This window comes from Impatiens glandulifera, chromosome 2, assembly GCF_907164915.1.
Source record: "Impatiens glandulifera chromosome 2, dImpGla2.1, whole genome shotgun sequence".
NCBI lineage: Eukaryota > Viridiplantae > Streptophyta > Magnoliopsida > Ericales > Balsaminaceae > Impatiens > Impatiens glandulifera.
Window position 1 is genome coordinate 64,618,548 of NC_061863.1, and position 13,794 is coordinate 64,632,341.

Below are 13,794 nucleotides of genomic sequence, written 5' to 3' on the forward strand. Positions count from 1 at the left end.
GATGACTTTGGATTACTCTTCAGTTTGATATAAGATGTTGTGCTTCAGGAATCGAAACAAATTCATGATTTCAAATTTAATTAAAATGTTCATTTTCATAAAAGAAATTTCTGAATCAAAATCATATTTTTTAATACCTGAAAATTAAATACGATAAGCAACAGTAAAAATGTGAGATAATGAGAAAGTAGAAAACAGGTTCTTTTATTTGTGCACAAAGCAAGATCCAATTACACAAATTATTAAACAATTGAACAATATTCAAGCAAACCCAGAAACTATACACCAATAAATCACTCAAAAACATCATAAACAATAATCTATCATGAAAAATTAACAATTCACTTTTTTTGACTTCTGGGCTTCACTTCTTCATTCATCCTTCTTCCGCTTCATCAATAATATGAGCACAATGTGCAACATTGTCACCACAGAAGTAGGAGCAAATTGGTCCAAACTAAAAGTACTAAGTTTCACATATAAATTGACTAGGACCTTATTGAGAGAACCTAATTTTATTTCTCCATATTTGAACATTCCCTTCACAGAGCCTTCTTTTATTCTTGTTGCTTTGTGATCAACAACTGCAAGTAAGCACAAATATATAATTAAGTTATTAATTCATGGTTGATTATATAGTTTTACATAATCTAATATTAATAAATAAAATACTTACATTGAACATGAGTTGAAGAATCTATACTTAATAATGATATGGGGGTGGTGGAGAACCATATAGGTAAACCGGTGGAGGGGGAGACTTCAAAGGTGGTGGTGGGGAAGAATAGTAGTACGGGGGAGGAGGTGATGGTGATGGAGGAGGAGGAGATTTGTAGTAGTAGGGAGGTGGCGGAGACGGGGATGGTGGTGGGGGAGATTTGTAGTAATAAGGTGGTGGAGGAGATGGGGATGGTGGTGGGGGAGATTTGTAGTAATAGGGTGGTGGGGGAGATGGCGATGGTGGTGGTGGAGATTTGTAATAGTAGGGTGGAGGAGGAGATGGCGATGGAGGTGGGGGTGATTTGTAGTAGTAAGGAGGTGGAGGAGATGGCGATGGAGGTGGGGGAGATTTGTAGTAGTAAGGAGGTGGAGGAGATGGCGATGGTGGTGGGGGAGATTTGTAGTAGTAAGGAGGTGGAGGAGATGGCGATGGTGGTGGGGGAGATTTGTAATAGTATGGAGGTGGAGGAGAAGGCGATGGTGGTGGGGGAGATTTGTAGTAGTAAGGAGGTGGTGGGGATGGGGATGGTGGAGGGGGTGATTTGTAATAGTATGGAGGTGGTGGTGATGGGGATGGTGGAGGAGGAGATTTGTAGTAGTATGGTGGTGGAGGCGATGGCGATGGTGGTGGGGGTGATTTGTAGTAGTATGGTGGGGGTGGAGATGGGGATGGAGGAGGAGGTGACTTGTAGTAGTATGGTGGTGGAGGAGATGGCGATGGTGGTGGGGGAGACTTGTAATAATAGGGTGGTGGAGGAGATGGCGATGGTGGAGGAGGAGACTTGTAGTAGTATGGTGGAGGTGGAGATGGGGATGGTGGAGGAGGTGACTTGTAGTAGTATGGGGGTGGTGGAGATGGCGATGGTGGTGGTGGAGATTTGTAGTAGTATGGTGGGGGTGGGGATGGGGATGGGGATGGTGGTGGAGGAGATTTGTAGTAGTATGGTGGGGGTGGAGATGGGGATGGAGGAGGAGGTGACTTGTAGTAGTATGGTGGTGGAGGAGATGGCGATGGTGGTGGGGGAGACTTGTAATAGTATGGTGGTGGAGGAGATGGCGATGGTGGTGGTGGAGACTTGTAATAGTATGGTGGTGGAGGAGATGGCGATGGTGGTGGTGGAGACTTGTAATAGTATGGTGGTGGAGGAGATGGCGATGGTGGTGGAGGAGATTTGTAGTAGTATGGTGGGGGTGGAGATGGGGATGGAGGAGGAGGTGACTTGTAGTAGTATGGTGGTGGAGGAGATGGCGATGGTGGTGGGGGAGATTTGTAATAGTATGGTGGTGGAGGAGATGGCGATGGTGGTGGGGGAGACTTGTAATAGTACGGTGGTGGTGGAGATGGGGATGGTGGTGGTGGAGATTTGTAATAGTAGGGTGGTGGTGGAGATGGTGATGGTGGTGGAGGAGATTTGTAATAATATGGGGGTGGAGGAGATGGTGATGGTGGTGGGGGAGATTTGTAGTAGTACGGTGGTGGTGGAGATGGTGATGGCGGTGGGGGAGACTTGTAGTAGTACGGTGGTGGTGGAGATGGTGATGGCGGTGGGGGAGACTTATAGTAGTATGGTGGAGGAGGAGATTTCACGGGTGGGGGTGGTGACTTATAATAATAAGGTGGTGGAGGTGATTTATAAGCATAAGTTGGAGGTGGTGGTGGTGATTTGTAATAGTAGACCGGAGGAGGTGGAGGTGGTGATTTGTAATAGTATGGTGTAGGAGTTGGTGGCTTAGGTTTAGGCTTTTCACATTCCTTGTAAGGAGTCTTTGGGGCATAAGCAAATGGCTTGGCAGAGAGCACCACTTCATATCCGGTTTTGGACTTAACCTTCAACTTGGCACCTGTCTTTCCCCAGTGGAGGTTAGTCGGGATGTTGCATGCTGAGCCCTTAGGTGCGGCGTGGAGTTTGGCCTTACATGCCTCGGCTCCATATTTATTGTAATTAAAGCCATCAACGGTTATTGCGAACTTTCCGTTGATCTTGGTTTTACCATAAGCTACAATTTCCTTTTTGCCAATTGTACAGGTAACTTCCACAACAGCACCTATCCATGTGCATAAAACAATAAGAATTACATAAAATAAAAAGAAGACATTTTATAATGTAAATACATCAACCAACAATATTACACATGTCCACTAAAAGAACTAAAACATCATAATTACTTCAACTACTTTCTTAAACAATAAAGTATTTTCTTTATTATTAAAAAAACGTTATAAATAAATTCACTTATTTTAAGATGAATATTTAATTTTAATTGACCTTATAATCATATAATTATTTGGTTACTAAATTAGAAATTCAATTATCAATAATAAAAAATTCATAAATAGACTACATATATATATCACCTTTTTTTCAACTCCTTTCAACTTTATTATAACTAATTTATTGAATTGTACAAATTTTAATCTAGAAAAATATAATTTCAAAAAATTGATTATTTTGTAGGAGTTAATATTATATTTTTGCAAGAAGATAAAGATTGTACCTTTAAGATGTTTCTTGTCATGAGACTTCTTAGGATATGTCCAATCATAACACCTGTAGCAGTAGACTTTCCCGACCACCTTCACAACCAATGGGTGATTAGGGTGAGGAGGATAGTAAGCTGGTGGTGGTGGAGACTTATAGTAGTAAGGAGATGGTGGAGGAGGTGACTTATAAATGTAAGTTGGTGAAGGTGGTGGCGGTGATTTGTAATAGTAGGGAGGTGGTGGAGAAGGTGATGGCGGTGGTGGGGATTTGTAATAGTAGGGAGGTGGTGGAGAAGGTGATGGCGGTGGAGGGGATTTGTAATAGTAGGGAGGCGGTGGAGATGGGGATGGAGGAGGTGGTGACTTGTAGTAGTATGGCGGTGGAGGAGACGGAGATGGAGGAGGTGGTGACTTGTAGTAGTATGGCGGTGGAGGAGACGGAGATGGAGGAGGTGGGGACTTGTAGTAGTATGGCGGTGGAGGAGATGGGGATGGAGGAGGTGGTGACTTGTAATAGTATGGTGGAGGAGGAGATGGAGATGGGGGAGGAGGAGATTTGTAGTAGTATGGAGGAGGCGGTGATGGGGATGGGGGAGGAGGAGATTTGTAGTAGTATGGAGGAGGCGGTGATGGAGAGGGTGGTGGTGGAGACTTATAGTAGTAAGGAGGTGGAGGAGACGGGGATGGAGGAGGTGGTGACTTGTAGTAGTATGGCGGCGGAGGAGACGGGGATGGAGGAGGTGGTGACTTGTAGTAGTATGGCGGCGGAGGAGACGGGGATGGCGGTGGTGGTGATTTGTAATAGTATGGAGGAGGAGGTGAAGGTGATGGTGGCGGTGGGGATTTGTAATAATAAGGTGGTGGTGGAGACGGTGATGGAGGAGGAGGTGATTTGTAGTAGTATGGAGGAGGCGGTGATGGGGAGGGGGGTGGTGGTGATTTATAATAATAGGGTGGCGGTGGAGATGGAGACGGTGGAGGAGGGGATTTGTAATAGTATGGAGGAGGAGGTGAAGGGGAAGGCGGTGGCGGGGACTTGTAGTAGTACGGTGGTGGAGGAGACGGTGAAGGCGGTGGTGGTGACTTGTACACGTAAGGCGGTGGAGGTGACGGAGATGGTGGCGGGGGAGATTTGTACACGTAAGGCGGTGGAGGTGAAGGAGACGGTGGTGGAGGGGATTTATAGACGTAAGGCGGTGGAGGTGAGGGAGAAGGAGGAGGTGGCGATTTGTAGAGATACGGCGGCGGCGGCGATGGAGATGGGGGAGGCGGTGACTTGTATTCGTAAGGAGGAGGTGGGGAAGAATACAAGTAAGGATCAGCAGATACTGAAATGGTGAAAAGGGTCGCTAAAGCCACTCCGATGAATAAATGTGGCAAAAGACGGCCCCTTATGGGACCGCCGCCACGACGATCTCTCATGGCTGGTGCCGGAGGATGGAGAGAAAAAGGATAGAGAAAAGAAAGATGGGGGAAGTTGTCTGGTTTGAATGGGAGTGTGAAGAAAGGTTTTATAGGACAAAAAAGAGATTAAAGTCGTTGAGAGGGAGCTGTCAATTAGGGACCATTTCCTTCCTTCGATGGCTATTGGTTACTATACTACTTGCCAGCTGCTGGAAATAACAATCTTTCTTCCTCAAGGTATTATCCTATGCCCGACTCTACCTGATTATTCCTCCCCTTTTTTTCTTAATTAATTATTATTATTAGTAATAACGTGTTTGACAACTTGTGTTTCTTTTTTCTTTGTTTACTCATATAATATATAGTAATTATATTTATTTTCAAAATTATATATATATATATATATATAAAACTTAACCATAGTTTCTACGTACTTTCTAAAGTTAATAATGAGATTAGCTGATTAATAATACAATCAATCATCTACTAATAATTCACCTGCTACATTTTAAACACAATTAAAAGTATACGGTCATTGAATTAACTTTAATTTTAATTGATATCTCAGTTTCATCAAACCTTATCAATTATTTAATGAATTCTTTATTGATTACACTACTCCAGCACGACACACATTCAATATTTTCCTCAATAACCCATGTTTTCTTTTCACATTCTATCAATTTGTTTGATTAATCAATAGATATGATTAATTAATTAATTAATTAAAAATTACTTAACTTATCAAATACATAAATGTAGTAAATATTCTTTTGTTATATTAATTATAGTTTAATTTACATATGACCGGGCAACTTTGATGAACTACATTGAAAATAGTATGTTTAATTGAATAGGATTAATTTCTAAGTTGGAAACAGCTAATTAACTGATCATCATAATTAAATTTGAATATATACCTATTCATTTGACAATTGACATTGATAATTGTCACAATTATTGAACCAACCATAGTTGAATTTTTGAAAGTTTTTTTTTTTTCTAATTTATTGTGAATCATAATAAATAACTAATTTAGGTTATTTTATTTGGGACGAAAGATAAAGAATGCATGTAGTTGTTTCTAAATGTAGGGGCATAGGATGCTTTAGTTCTATACTTACCTAAAAAACATTATTCCACCTCCCTAGTTTACTTTGTTATCTACAAATAGGAATTAATTAATCAATTTCATCTATATTTAACATATAAATTAATCATCAAGTTATTCTCTTAAAAGATGAAACTTTAATTAAACTTCACCTATAATAATATGATCTTTCTTTCTCTCTATATATATTGATAAGATTTTATTTAAGTAATGAGTTATATATAACAAAATAATTTTTAAATAATACAAAATAACATCGATAAATTAAAATAATTTGAAAATTTATATGTTAAATTGTATGCCTAATTTATAAAAATAAAAATTTCAAATAAAAAATAATCAATAATCAAACAATGTATTAAAGGTGACTTTATAGACAAATTCATTTGAATTTTATAACGGTCCAAATATAATCAACCAACAAATTTATAAACATATTTTCATAATAATAAGAAATTCTTATAAATAATAAAAAGAAACATGAAAAATGGTATACATATAAAAAAATCAATTACAATAACTATTTATTAAATATATAAAAATAATAATCGGAGAATAAATAACATGTTTTTTTTAAATAAGTTGAACTTTTAAATTAGATATTTTCTTTCCTTTTCTGTATTGACAAAATATATATAATATATATATATAAGGAGAGAGAGAGAATGAGGAATGGTATCCCATCCATATGCATTGATGCAACATGATGTTTTGAAAATAACAAAAGTGACAAGTTATTTTCAAATTCTTACTAGCTTTTATTATTATATATATAATAATTAATTCTTTAGTCGCCTTTAATAAAGCATTATAATTCTTTTTAAAATTATAATCCAATATTTCATTTTAATCTATTTATGGGACAACTTGATGTATACTTATAATACTCATCTGAGCAGGAAGGTAAAATAACCCCTTCCTGCATTCCATTTCAATATGTTATTTTCAATAAAAATTTAAACCTAAAAGTAGAGTAGTCATTTTTGTCAAAGTATCTTGATATGTATATATATTTCATTCTTAAGGTTTAATTCAAAGAAAGTAATTAAAACGTTTAAAAAATATCAAATTATGCTTCGGTTTGGGGAATTCAAATGTTCTAAGGACCTAAATTTACAATCCGTCACACCATATTTGACAATTCAAGTGCGTATCAAGTTTTAAAAAAAAAAAAATAGAATCCACTTCAGATAAAATCAAAAGAATAACACACTTATTTTTTATTTTATTTTAAACGTAGGTAGTTGACGCACCATCCATAATTTTTATCTTTTCAACTTATGGTGTTTTATATGAGAATCGAATTTGTAACTTTTATTATTAGTATTTTTTTTTTTAAATGATTAGTGTTAAATAAAATATGACTTCCAATTTCAATAATAGGTGAAACATATATGCATAAAAAAATATAGACTCGATGACTATTCCTTTATAACACATAATTGAATGTGATTTCTCAATAATGAGAAAGTGCCATGTGCAAGCAAGAGGGTTCCAGGCTTTTATGCTTATATTATTTAGGGAATAAATGAGAAAATAAAATATTAGTTTAAGTGGTAAAATTTTAAATAGACCACCAAACTTTAGTTTGGTTCACATATTTAACCAAACTTAAGGAAACAAACTCTAATAGCCCACTTTAATAAGATAATCACGAGGTTATCCGAGAAATTCATAATCCTATAGTAAATACTTAAAACTGTCACACTAATAAACTTAAAACATAAGCTTTGAATAATGTAGTAAAAAAATAATAATCTATTTAAAGTTCAGTACATTATTTGAAATCTTTGTAAAAAAAATATATTTATTTATTTTCCTATTAATTAAATTAAAGTACCATGCATGTTCAAATTTCAAACATTGTCCTTAAAGTCTATTTTGGCCCTCCAATTTAAGGGATTAGGTTGGAAGGACAATTTAAATATGAATTCTATACAGTTATTGAAACATGCACGTACGTGGAAGAATATTCAACAATTTCTTCTTCTAATTAGGATGGCAGAAAAGTCAAATTACACCTCATAAATATATATAATATATATATTTTGTTTGTATATCCTTAATTTAATTTATGGCCCATCCCTCTTAAAAAAAATAGAAATTTGAAAAGATTTGTCGGATTAAGAGAGTAGTTGAGATAATAATATTTTATTTAATAGCTCTCAACGGAAACGTACAGTTTTAATTGTAAAAACATGTGTCAACTATCAATTCATATGAAAATGTGATTTATTTTCTAATTTTAAAACCTAATTAATCAGTTTACAAATTAATATTTAATTATTAATTAGAGGCCTTTATTTAAATATTTCAAGGATTTATTTAAATAACATTATTCCATTGAGTATTTAAAAAATATATAAAGAGATTTAAAGTTATTCATATATAATAAATAAACATTATTTTTTAAATAAAATAAAAATAATTTTCAATATTTAAGTGGTATAATAAATAAGATTATAAATAAAAAATATAATACTTTATTTAAATAATCTGAACATATTAGGGAGTTTACCTATACCTATATATTAAGATATATATAATCTTGAAATATTTTTTTAAGTTGAGTTCAAAGATATTAATTATAATAATTAATATATATCCTCATTTTTATCAATTTGAGTCATTATTTAATTCTTTTAAAAAATAATATTTTTGGAAAATTAAATTGAATTAAATAAAGTTTTTATGTTCTATTTTTATACACAAAATTAATGTTGATATTATGCTAAACTATTTTTTAGAGTAATTAATGAGCAAAATTTGATCATAAATAATAAATATCTTCTTTATATATTCCTATATATATATATATCTCTAAATGCTTATTGTATTTAAGATGGAAATGAAATACTGAATGTATCTAACTTTTTTTTAAAATTAAATATATATCCCCCACTTTTATTTAATGAATATGGAAATTTAATAATAAATAATCAATATTGTTACAATTTTGGCAGACATAAATGGACCTGCATGCTGCTGACATGTGCAAGTCCTGTATCTACTGCCACTAGATAATTTCATTTATTCGAATATTACATACAAAATCCGAAATAAAGTACAGCTGTGACGAGTTTATTATTTGAATTTTTATACAATTAAATTATACATCTCAACTTTTAGTGAGCTTTATTTATTATATACCTTTCATTGTTTATAAAATTATAGATATTTTTATTATTATTATTACAATTTATATCCACCTTCTATAATTAAATCATAATTAGAGATTTAGAATAAGTCAGAGTCTCAAGCCAATTTGTATTCTCATTATAATAAATTTACTGTGGTTTATTTGTGAATAATTAATTACCTTGACAATATTATTTACATGCATGATTGATCTCGAAAACAATGATTAAATATTGCAATTATTGATCTGTAAAGATTGTCTTGTTGTTTCTTTTAGTTTTACAAATAAAAATAATTAAAGGTTTTGCATCATGTGCATTAAAACAAAGTGTTCCCTCAAAGACATACTATAAAAATTATAATGGTCAGGGTCAGTAACAAAATATTATATTGGTTGTTAATTTTAACCTAGATCTCAGGTAGTGTAAATGTTTGATTTAAATGTTACCATTTTATTTTATTGGTCATTGGAAGATTTTGAATTGATTAGCTAAAGACAATATATATTTATTTATTTAATGTCACATAAATCGATGAAGATAAAATTTATACTTTCTAGACATCTATCTATATATATTATATGAGCCTAAAAAGTTAAAGCATCCTTTTGAATTCAACCATAGATAATTTCCAAGTTGATGGATCATATTCATATGTATTGAGTTATTTTTCCTTAACTAAATATAGGCAGCCTTGTATTGACTGACATAAATGACACTTCAGTTTGTCTTCATTCACATTGTAAAAAATTGCCAAACATATATAGGAATGTCATTCGAACCTAGAATATATGGTTTATAGAAACCTTTTTTGACTCTATTTTTAGAGTTAACCCTAAATCGACTCGGGAATGTTGGGAAATGGAGAATTTGATACGATATTTTTCTCTTTTTTTTTTTTTTCCGTAAAGTGTCACAAAATTATACGCTTGTCCATGACTAAAAACATGCAATTGGATTTATATGAGAGCTATCTTCATCAAATGAGTTCGAATTCAATCAACCTTTTTTTTTACTTTAACAAGTTAACACTACCTACTTAAATTTATATTATTTTTAGTGAAATCGAATCTCAGACATTTGATTTCTTAGACAATATTATTTTAATTTAACTTAACGAGTTAACTTGAATTAAATTAGTGTTGATGATGAAGAAATTAATTTTCTAGAGAATGGCATAATCTTCTTTACTATATGTTTTTTTTTTCTTAGAGCATATTATTAGTTCTTTGAACAATATATAGATAGATAGAGTGGTCCTAACTCCTAAATAGTCCAAATAAAATATAGCCTTTAGATTAAGCTTGAAATTTATAAATTGGAAAGTTAATGTATATAGACAATTGGCACAACAAATGTTACTATCAATAAAAAATAAATCATAAATTATTCCAAATTGAATTTTTAATTTTGATTCTTCAATTGCCCACTAATATTTTGTAAATTATAAATGAAGATTATGACGGTGACAATCAATTTTAATTTATTTATTATTTTAATAAAAATGAAGAATCTTATAAAATTCACCGGCCACCAATTGACATAAAAGACTTTGTAATTTCCAAATATTGGGGGTAGATAAAGGTTCCAAATGGATATTCCAAATTAAAGAAGAAGAGTTGGGGTCCAATTTCAATAATTATATAGTTTGCCAAACAGGCCTTAATTAATAATAATGATAATTATTTAAGTCATAGACAAAGTAATGCATGTAGTTCCAAAGGCGATTCTTTGACAGTCTATTGAGGACAGGGAGATAAAAGACATGTGCTAGGCGGCTATTCGATTTTCTATTATTATTATTATTATTATTATTGTGACTAACCCTTCCACCTTTATTATTATTAATTTATTTTACAAATATTTTTTTTTATATAAATCTATCATAAAAAAAATAAAAGAAAAAGAAGTGGTCCATTTAAAATACTTTTAATATAACTTACAAGGGTTCATAATAAATTAATTCAAAATTTTAATGAGAAATTAAAATAGTGATTATTTTCATTCTAAAACACCTCCTTATGGACACATTAAAGGATTTAACCAAAAATACAACTAAATGCAATTTTAGTAAACAAAAGAGTGTTTATTGGAAGACTTAGGGAATGAAATTAAATTATTTCCCAAAATATATTAAAAAAGTGTTTTTAAATTTTGGTTAATATATAAACAAAGGGGAAATTAGCATTTTCTTTTGATAACAGTAGTTCATTCTTTTGAAAATATTAAAAGAAAAACATATACTGTTGCAATCTTTCACTTAAATCAATGAAATAAAAATGTTTTTAATTATAAAAAACATATTTCTACACTTGTATTGTTAGGAGTACTATTTCTAATAATAAAATCCCAACATATCTTTTCTCATTTCCTCAAACATTTGTCATTTTGTTGGTATCATTCTCATACATGCCGCGCAATAATTGATTATAATTCTCATTTATAATATTTTTAAATTCATATAATTATCTCCCTATTTAATGATTGTGCTATTTATTGTTCCTATTTGATATATATATATTCATGATCTATATACATATAAATATAAGTTCATTAAATTTACTATATAAGGATGCTAATAATGAACAAATAAGAACAATAAATAGTTTTAGAAAGATTTTAGAGGTTTTTTTTTTTTTTCTATTAGTCAATAAATAGCTAGGCAAGGAAAAATAACATTCATTATTTCTTTTGGATTGATGATGATATATATATATATATATATATATATATATATATATATGATCTAAGAGATCCTTCAATTTTGAGTTATTTGATTTATCAGAAAAAAGTAATTATTTATCACATCACTTGTCATTTTAATTAAGAAGTCACTCAAACATCAAAATATATTTACTTAATTTTTTTTTATAAAAATAAATATAAAAAATAACATTTTAATTTCATAACCTAATATTTTTCAAATAACTACTTATTAGATATAAGAAAATAATTAAGGGGGGACAAATGATGAATACAAAATAATATTGAATAAACAGGTATTTTTGTGAATTAGATATAATTAATTAATTAATTAAACATGAAACTAGAAAGTTATCTCATTATCATGGAAGCTCAGATAGCCGTGGATTTCATGTCCAATAATATGAATTAATGTGGGCATAATTGATTACAAATTTAATTAATTAAAGTCTAAGGTCGTTTTATTTTGATATATAGTACTACATAGGGTAGGACCCAATAAATAAATAATTTTTTTATCATATATATGTGCATACAGAGCTTCCATGGCCACCATCTTAGTTTGTTCTTTCTTCTTCATCTTCTAATTAATTAGTCCAACTTGAAAGTGACGACCCTGACTCTGTTTAATTTCATTATTAATTGTTTTATATGTTATAGATATAAATGGAGACTATTCTTTTTAGTTTGTTGAAAAAATATATATATATAATTAATGTACAAATATATTAAATATATAATTCAGAGTAACTTGAAGTTAACGGTTCCATTTTCATTTAAAATACTTTAAATTTAAGTGAAAATTATGATGTTACTATAATTAAGACATTCGAATTAATATTTTAAATAAATTTATAAATATGTTTTGGGTCTTAATTTCCAAAATATATATTGAAGAATGATATTGGCTTTAAACAAAATTGAGCGTTTAAGCGGCTGGGGTCACGGGAGATATATATTGAAAAAGATATGAGTGGAATAATAATAATAGATAGAGGTCACTTTAATTAATAGTAATAGATAGATAGATAAATATTATTAATAAATTAACTTTAAAGTTTAAAGGAAAGAACCATATAATATGTTAGCACAAAAGAACAATATATACATAAAAGATGTTGTTTTATATAATTTATTAGGTTAAAGAAAAAGTTTAAAAATTAATTAATTAATTAATTTGTAGGGTCTGGCTAGGCTGCTATCTAGCTTATTAATGAACCTACAACTTGAAGATTATATTATTATTGACCTTAAACTTTGTTTGTGTTCAATTCTGGCCGACTGTCATTATTTTATTTATTTATTTTTATTTTTTTTAGTTGTAGAGAAGTGGAATGATAAGGCAAGTGAATTTTTGTTAGTCAATACTTTCATAGAAAATATTTGTTTTTCAGTTTTTTATTATTAAATATTTTGAATTTTAGTTCAATAATATAGTATATAATAAGTTTAAACATATTTAGTTACACATAAATATGTATTTTAAAACATTATATAATAATAATATATATAATTTTTTTATATTAATTTTTCTAACATTATAAATTAATAAATAAATTTTTTTAATATTAAAATGTATAAATATTCAAAAAAAAAATTATATACTTTTATTTTTAAATATGTATATAAATAACAAGTTTAAAAAAATATTATATAATTTATTTAAAATTATATATCTAAATATATATTTTTTAATTTAAAATGTATATATTTAATTTTATAACACACTATATTATTTAATTAAACAAAGACTCATACTTACTTTATAGTAGATTACGGATTATAGTAGATTACGGAGAATTTTTTGTAATTTATGTCATGGGTTCGAGTTTTGATCATTTATTATCTTTAAAATAAAATTTTATTAATTATTTTAATGTATAATTAATATTATATTGAGATCCTTCAAAATTGTGTTTTTAAATAAATTTATAATATGTATTTTTTTTAATGCATATTCAATTCTTCGCATAGTGTTCCTAAATAAATCTTGTAAATTGTAATATTATTAATAAACACTTTTAAACATAATTAGTTTGAGCAATGCCATTTATTTCACTCATTTTATGTAAAGATTAATAAATTATTATTTAATATTCAGTTTTTAAATTCAGTCAAGTTGGGGGTATATTTAGTTATGACTATATTCAAATTAAGTTCAGTATGAAATCTTAAATAAATTCAAGAATAAAATTGTGTTGTTAGCTTTATTTTGTCCTTTTTCATCTTCTTTAATT

At 30.3% G+C, this 13,794-nt stretch overlaps 1 protein-coding gene across 1 annotated transcript; it reads right to left on the reverse strand.

Annotated features, from left to right (window-relative positions):
• Positions 1–379: 379 nt before the first annotated feature.
• On the reverse strand, positions 380–4,662 carry LOC124926393 (extensin-2-like). The gene is made up of 3 exons (XM_047466607.1): positions 3,217–4,662; positions 677–2,766; positions 380–584 (listed from the first exon to the last, which is right to left on the reverse strand). Exons 1-2 carry the CDS (start codon positions 4,622–4,624, stop codon positions 704–706), a joined length of 3,471 nt encoding a protein of 1,156 aa, XP_047322563.1. The 5' UTR covers positions 4,625–4,662; the 3' UTR covers positions 380–584; positions 677–703.
• Between the last annotated feature and the right edge of the window lie 9,132 nt (positions 4,663–13,794).

Coding starts and splice junctions, on each gene's coding strand:
- LOC124926393 (XM_047466607.1), bottom strand. CDS start 4,624: ATGAGAGATCGTCGTGGCGGCGGTCCCATAAGGGGCCGTCTTTTGCCA. Junction 2,767..3,216: donor TGACAAGAAACATCTTAAAG/GTACAATCTTTA, acceptor GCACATGGATAG/GTGCTGTTGTGGAAGTTACC.